General features: G+C 40.1%; 1 protein-coding gene across 1 annotated transcript; it reads right to left on the reverse strand.

Annotated features, from left to right (window-relative positions):
• LOC122642537 (transcription factor UNE12-like) lies at positions 1 to 7,864 on the reverse strand. The gene is made up of 7 exons (XM_043836039.1): positions 7,208 to 7,864; positions 6,833 to 6,928; positions 6,067 to 6,192; positions 5,244 to 5,309; positions 1,764 to 1,829; positions 934 to 1,011; positions 1 to 518 (listed from the first exon to the last, which is right to left on the reverse strand). Exons 1-7 carry the CDS (start codon positions 7,520 to 7,522, stop codon positions 288 to 290), a joined length of 978 nt encoding a protein of 325 aa, XP_043691974.1. The 5' UTR covers positions 7,523 to 7,864; the 3' UTR covers positions 1 to 287.

The following is a 7,864-nucleotide window of genomic DNA, read 5'->3' on the forward strand; positions in this document are numbered from 1 at the left end:
ACTTGGCTTGAATCCAGCATGACATGCGGAGAAACTGCAACTTTTTCCCCCTCTCTTCTAGCTTGACATCAGAGCTTGTTTGACGAAATAGGGAGAAAGGCAAAAGTGATATTATGGTTTCTGACTTTGATTGCAATGTGGCTAGCGAAATTCGTCGGTAGTAACCATCCCCAGTAGAAATTATAAATTGGTGGGTTTGGAATAAGAGCATTAAGGGGAGATTGGCCCTGGGAGAATGTAGGGAGTCATCGATGGGCACGTGCAATTGTGTTGCCTTGCTGTTAAATCTATGAAGGGGCGTTGGACTCCGCCTTCACTAGTGTCGAGTTGTCCGGTTGATGCGTGTGGTAGATGGCTGAGGCAAGCGATAGTGGCATGATGCAGAGTGCCTTGGATTGCAGGAACTGCATTGCTGCCCCAACATCTTCTTCCATAAGCTTAGCTACTTGCCGTTCTGTGCCATCGTTTGACCACTTCTCCCATGTTCGCTGGTTGTTTCCACTTTCACTGCCTTCCTCCTTCAATCAAAATAGACAAGATTCATGTTACCATGACAACAGAAAAAAAAAAAAATTTTTGTCAGAACTTGTACAAAAGACAGTTACAGAAGTGGTCAAGGTAAGCTTTTTTTTTTGGGTACAAGGAAGTCAAGGTAAACTTAATTACTGCAATAAACGTTTAGATACCCAAATATGGAACAAAGGGAAACAATTTACTCATCCCACCCAGATGTTTCGAATGGTAATTTAAAGCAAAACATGGTAATAGAACTGTATACTTGCAAAGTTACATAAATCCACCTGTTATTTAATTTTTGCTTTTTCTGATAAGGGGGTTATGGTATAACACGAGCATATTACATTGACTGATCGACAAATGTGCATATGCATAAGCTACAAATACAAAATTAAGGAACCCTACTCATTCTATTACCTCAACTGAGTTTAGTGGGATGTCAGCTACAAGCTGTGCCACTGCACCAGTTCCCCCAAGTCTGCTCATGCTCAGAACCTGTAAATACAATTGGAGGGGAGAAAACATATGCACCAATTATTACAAGATGGAAAGATCTATATTCTGAGGAAGGATGCAAAAGCTAGTAATTTTCATCAATCATCACCATGTTTCTGATTCAAAGATGAATAGCTCATATTTCAGAACAGGTACCAGGTTGAGATTGAAACAGCTGAGACTTGCAGGTAATTGACCGTTTTAATCATTTCATTTATAAATTTCCTAAAAGGTCTTAAAGGCGACCAAAAGTTGCATGTCATGAAAGGGTACTACTTCACAGATAGAAAGAAGATAATGCGTCCAGGGGTCACAATAAAGTCTTACCAGAGATTGCAGAACAATAAATAAAGGGTGTACGATTTAGATAAATCCAAAGGGAGCTGAAGTTGACAATGGCTGAACAAAATAGGATCTGTATTATCAGTAGGAAAAGCACTTGCCTGATGCAGTTGCATTATACTGATTGGATCAATATGATCGCATTATTTGCATATAGAGGCCTAAGTGCAAGCCCTAGAGGCCCACAAGTTGTTGGCGTCAGTCCAATGGGCTGAAATTGAGTTTTGGGTAGTTATATTATAGGTTGGGTTTTCATTTTTATGGATTGCATTACAATGGACCTAATCATAAGCCCATATTTGGGGGGTTTAAGTTGGTGTAGAGTTTCAATAGTAGTTAGAAGAGTTTGTTTTTCTTATTCAGTGTGAAACTTCCCTTGAAGCTCACCTGCAAAAGTAGAACTAGTATACCTTTACTTGAAGCCGGAGAAACTTCACATAATCCACGATCTCATCAAGCATGGCTGCTCTGTCTGTCTGCATAACCGAATCAGTTTGTTAATGGATTGGAGATAGACAGATAGTGATTTTAATCATAATTAAAAGTATGATTTCCTCTTAATAGCTTGCTACAGACTTGGGACCTGCAAATCATATTTCTCTTGATGTCTGAAAATATTACCTCATAAGATATGGCATTTTCTTAATCTTCTTACTTATATTCTACATTTGAATATACAAGGATGGGACTTGAGCCATTCTGAACCATGCAATACATGTTGATGAAGCCTGTTTAAGGCATAATTGCTGCAATTAAACACCAATTTCTCATGAAAATAGTGGAATCTCAGAACACAGATGTTCTCTGTTGGCCTTTTAGCTGTAGGCCCACCAAAGAACTACACCAGCCATAGTTGTCACAGAGCCTATGCGACACCTCATTAAACAAGACAGTTCTAAAGAAAGCGGGAGGTAAGGGCTTTTATATGTAATATAAAAGACTAATTTTATTAGGTAGTAAATAGGGAAAGGGGGTTATGTGTAAAGTAAAAAATCTGTTTGCACTTGGTTCAATATTAAAAGTGACTTATTTATAAATAAGATATTTTATGTGGAAAATGTAAGCCCGGTGTGGTTAGGCGTCTAGGGCTTCGGATGTGGGAGGACAAGTTGCAGCTACTACGTCTTTTTCCTCTTGATGCTGTATGAAGGAGAAATGAAGTCCTAGGGTATTAGAGGACACCTAAGCAGGTATGCCCCCTTACTCTACCTCCTCGTGCTCCTTTTTCCTCCTCTATAGCAGCAGCAGTAGTGCCTGCAATCTTCTTTGCCGTCTGCTGCTACTGCTTCTGTTTCTTCCTACTCCTCCTCCTTTTTCTTCTGTGGCAATGAGGCTGCTGCAGCTTCAATCTTCTTTGGAATAAGCAGCTGCTCCTTAATCTGCTCTTCGTTTACCTATTTTCCCTCCATTTTAACCCTTTTCCCCTGGCTTTTCCCATTTTTGGGCCCAGTTTCCTGAATTTAACTTTCTTTTTAGTTAGGTTCCCTAGACAGAAAAGCAACTGTTTGCCTTGCCCCTCACAACACCAGCAGTTACTTTTCAAACCAAATCAGAGGAGTTGAACCATCTAATCCTAATTCACAGATTATTACTAAGCAAAAAAGTTCTTCTATTGTTTCTTCCTACTGTTTCTTCTGTGGCAACAAGACTGCTGCAGCTTCAATCTTCTTCGGCAGAAGCAGCTGCTTTGCCTAGACAGAAAAGTGACTGTTTGCCTTTGCCCCTCACACACTGCCTTGGCGCCAAGGTGACACCTTGACAACTATGATACCAGCAGTGACTTTTCAAACCAAATCAGAGAAGTTGAAACATCTAATCCTAATTCACAGATCAATACTAAGCAAAAGAGGAAAAGAAAAACATCAACAACTACCACTACCACCACCACCAACCAATCTCATTGAATGGGATGCCAAAAGTTTTCTGATTCACAAATACATTTATTCCACAGCTATGCTACCAAGACTAATTTAAGCTGGAAAATAAAAAAGAAAGGGCATACCCAGTGCACGAGGCTCCCGCCACTGCAGGGTCTGTGTACATTATGACCCTCCCCAGACCCCGCAGTGGTGGGAGCCTCGTGCACTGGGAACGCCCTTTTATTCCATCATTCATCTCTCCTCAAACAGACTGCAGTTGCCCTTTTAAAGAAAATAAATGTCTACATACTTGCTGTGGGTTGGTTATAACTGCCCACCACGCTACCGCTAAAAAGGAAAACTGAAATACATGCAACAAAAAAAAAAGAAACTGCTCCTGTAAAATAAACTGAAATAAAACTAACTACACTGCAATCACTGATAAAAAAAACCTAACTACACTGCAATAACTAAAATAAAAACTAAATGCAGGGCTGGTAGGGCTTGGGCCTGAGATGGTATCTCTAGGAGTATCTAATTGGGCCTGAGTTAGGGCTAGTAGGAGCAGCCCCCAAATGTCCTGCATCAGAAAACCTTGGGAAAACTGTGATATTTATGCTTTTTTCGCCAAATCACTCCCGTACAAGCGTTATATAAGTTGTTGGGCAGTAGAGAAACAGGTTATAATTTTAAGTCTATTCATTCCTAATGCATATTTTAAGTTGTTTTAATTGAATTATGTGTGTTCTATTACCAAATTTTGTGTGGAATAGGCCATATTAGAGAATGTATATAGCAATGTACAGCATACACTACCAAACTAGGGTCCGAAGTCAAACTACCATTTTGGTTTTTTCCTTCTTTTTTTTTTTAAATTGAAGGATTCCACTATGTTTGGAGGGCCTAAAATAGGGTTGCCTAGAAATTTTGGTACCTAATTTGGCCACTTGGGCCTCGAAACCCTCCACAGAAACTTGCGACCAAAATCTTCCAGGTTTCGATTGAAATTTCGGTGTTTCACGAAATATTTCGGTTTCGAGCCTTGTCAAAACTAGGCTCGAAACTGAAACCTCGAACTATTTTGTCATCTACGATGACCACATGAAAATTCCTCGAGTCCTTTTAAGGAACAGATTTGCTTGTAAACTCCACCCCCATCCCCCATAAAAGGAGGGGGTGGTGGTCGCTTCCTCATTAACAAAATCACAGCTACAACCGGACTAAAATAAACAATTTGTTGCACACATATCTGGTTTCACAAGTCGGCTTGGCAAGTATGATACGAATTCAGAGCCGCTCGGCAATTATGATATGGATTCAAAGCCGCATGTATGTCACCGAAACCTCCAATGAGTGGAAGATAAGTACAGATGGAGTTTGGATAATCTTTTGGAGTCCAACTAAATTCAACTATTACAGTAGAGTTGAGATACGTGATGCCAAGACAAGGAATTATTATTGATTATATACTGTCTACCAGTTACTTTGGAAAGAAAGGATTCATGTCTTAAGCTTTTGTTCGAGCAGTGGATGCCGAAGACTGACTAACCTCTGTTTGAAACCTTGGAACTTTCATCTATACAAGAGATGGTCTTGTGACACCCATATTAGCAATGTGTGAAACACATCAGACGTTAAAAAGGCTACTAGGGGGCTCAAAATTAGACATACAGAACAAAACATATATCATGAAAATCCGGGCATTGCACATTTGGTCCCTTCATTACATGCTATCGTACTTCATATCTTCATCTTTCCACTTTCAGCAATTGGATCATTTAAAAATCTAGAAATGTCCACAAACGTAGTTCATTAGTTCTAGGGAATCAGGATGTCTTATATATAGGTAAACTTTGGTGCAGAATAGAAAATCATTCAGTACTTTCTCTTGAGCAAGATTTTTCCTAACCTTCTTCAAACTACCAATTTTTAACATACATAACAAAGAGTAAAGCACAAAGCAATTTATTGTAAGAAAAAGAATAAACCAACTGTTCACAAAGGAAGCAATAAAAAAGAGGAGATAATGACCTTGTTGGAGCTAGGTACAAGTTCCTGCAAAGCCTTCATTCTTTCTGCTATCCTCTCCCTACGCAACTGCATCCAAAGGAGAATGAAGAAGTGTTTTGCATTACAATAAAAACAAAAATCATTGAAAGAGAAAAGAGAGAGAGAGATGGATTTTTTTTTTTTTTATGAGAGACCTTGTTCATGGATTAATCAACTAAAAACCACATCATTTCTAGATACAATATTATTTTATGATCATGGTCATGCTGAAACTGGTTTTTTATAGAGCTACTCCTCAACAGTAGTCCTTACAATAAGAAATGAACCACAAAAAACATGAAAAGTGTGTTCCTTAATTATCAACTAGTAAACAAAATCTACTAGATAACCATGAGGCAACAGACAAAAGGTCCAACTCCAGCTTACCCACCACAAAATGAGGTAAATTGGTTCATGTTGTAGACCCTTACATAACTAGAAACCTAACCTTATTATTATTATTATTATTATTTATTTTTTTTTTTTTGGGGGGGGGGATGCAAAGCTAGTAGCTTCAACAAATTATAACAATTGGATAGGAAAAACATAAAATGCCAGTTTCGTGATATTTATAAATTCTGTAGGTTGCTCTCACAATACTTTTTTTCACGAGCAGTGGAATTGGTTGACCTGCTGGCTGGACACAGATCTTTGCTCGTGCCTTTCTATGGTAGACAATAATCAAACCTTCTCAACTTAAATTCGTATGCTAACACTTTAAAAACTAAGCACCAGTTTTAGTATCCTCAATCAGATGGATGCTATAAATACGGATTACATAATCAAGCATAGGATTCAAGCTTACTCGCTCGGCAATACTGTGGGGATCAGTGGCTTGCCCTCGTCTGGCCCGCACTCTAGGACGGATGCCCGGTGCATGTGAATGAGGCGCAGCGGGAACCGCAGGCTGTGTAGATTGACTGTGGAAAGGCTGCATTGAACAAGGAAAAAAAAATTAAAGGAGTTTCATCACCTCGATTTACAACAGAATAGAAGCTAAACGTGTCAATACTCAAGCTACCAGAACACCTATGCTCTCATGAATCACAGTAAACAACTATTTTCCCAATAGACCAGACAAATTTACAGTCTTTGCTCCACATCAGAGGTACCCCTTCACTAGGCCATTACCAAATACAAAATTATAAATTGACAATTACATGAATAAAACAACCCAACTAAGCTTCCCCTTTACATCTAACTGATCAAGTGCAAATGGGTTCACCAAACAATCATTCTAAACCGTTAGGTTTGGTTACATCTCCCGCTAAAGCAACTCCCAGCACCCCTAGGGGACCCTCGAGGTGTATGAGTTCACAGCATGGGGGGCCATAGTAACCTGACGAGAAAGTAAACCGTACCCTTCTAGTAGCAGGTCTACAAAGTCACAATCACTATCAGGTTAGTGGGAAATTTTCAATTTTTGCCTATCAACGCGTTTCAGGACATTTTCCACGGGAGTTACCGACGGGAGGTTAGAACGGTCATGAAGCATGATTAATTTCCCGATTAATCGCCGATTGAGAAGGAAATGGAAATTTGAGATTTATTATGAAATATGAATGAAGCACCTGATGGACCTGAGGTGCAGCAGGCCAGAACGAGTGCGTCTGTACATGTCCAAACCCCGGGAACATACTCGTCGTCAACTGCACAGAGTCTCTGTCCTGCACAAACAACTAACCAAAACCTATTAAATACCCAATAACCCCCTCCGCTTACATTAAATTCACAAACATGCCCCTCCATCCTTCACGCAATAGTATCGTCACTGTTCTCTGGGAATACCGCATGAATAAACAAACAACTGGAAAAGATAAATTCTGAAATTCCTCCACTTTCCTACACAGTTTCCGACAACGACGCCGGAAACGGTAAATGCAATCTACCCTCTCCACATGCATGAAAATTCCCTGCAACTACGATCAAAGTTTGAGAGGACTTACGTTCTTTCCCGTAGGAAGCTTTGCATCAACACCTTCTCGGAACAATTTACCGCTTCCGGAAGCTTCCTCCGGTTTCATAAAACCAGTTTTCCCCTGTTCCAAGCTTAATCCCAAGGGAAAGACTGGCGTTGTCCCCTGATACCCACCACCACTAGGCACATGACGAGACGCTCCGCCGGAGCTCAGCTGCAGAACCATCGATGATGCCCCTGCTGCCGTTCCCGCCAAAGCAGACTCGTTGCCCGTGTAAGTTGGAATCCCTAAGATTTGATCAAAGAAATCGTCGCCTAAGCCTTCCGATGGGTTGTTCGTCATGCCGGAGATGTTCTATGGTGATGATGAAGTGTAGAAGCAGATAGAAAAAGATTGGATTCTTCGGCAAGGGTATGTATTTGTAAAGAACATCTACAGTCTCTCTATATATATAGAGATTTAGAGAGAGAGACTGTGCTAGTGCGGAGTGTGGACAGTGGAGGAAGGGTTTGAGAAACCCAAAAGCGAGGTTGTCTGCGGAAGGGGTTACAGCTACATCGCCCGATAAACCGGAGAGCTTTGATGGTTTCGAGGGATTGCTCTATATAATTCTCATCTTATATCATAAAATATTGTTTATTTTAAGCTTTTAACTGATCAAAACCCGAAAGAGGAAATTCAAAG

This window comes from Telopea speciosissima, chromosome 10 (assembly GCF_018873765.1).
Source record: "Telopea speciosissima isolate NSW1024214 ecotype Mountain lineage chromosome 10, Tspe_v1, whole genome shotgun sequence".
NCBI classification, from domain to species: domain Eukaryota; kingdom Viridiplantae; phylum Streptophyta; class Magnoliopsida; order Proteales; family Proteaceae; genus Telopea; species Telopea speciosissima.

Excerpts from the sequence above, each read along its gene's own strand:
- LOC122642537 (XM_043836039.1), bottom strand. The coding sequence starts at position 7,522 with ATGACGAACAACCCATCGGAAGGCTTAGGCGACGATTTCTTTGATCAA. Across the intron at positions 5,310-6,066 it reads CCCACAGTATTGCCGAGCGA|TTGCGTAGGGAGAGGATAGC; the intron begins GTAAGCTTGAAT and ends CTTTGGATGCAG. Across the intron at positions 1,830-5,243 it reads TTGTACCTAGCTCCAACAAG|ACAGACAGAGCAGCCATGCT; the intron begins GTCATTATCTCC and ends TCGGTTATGCAG.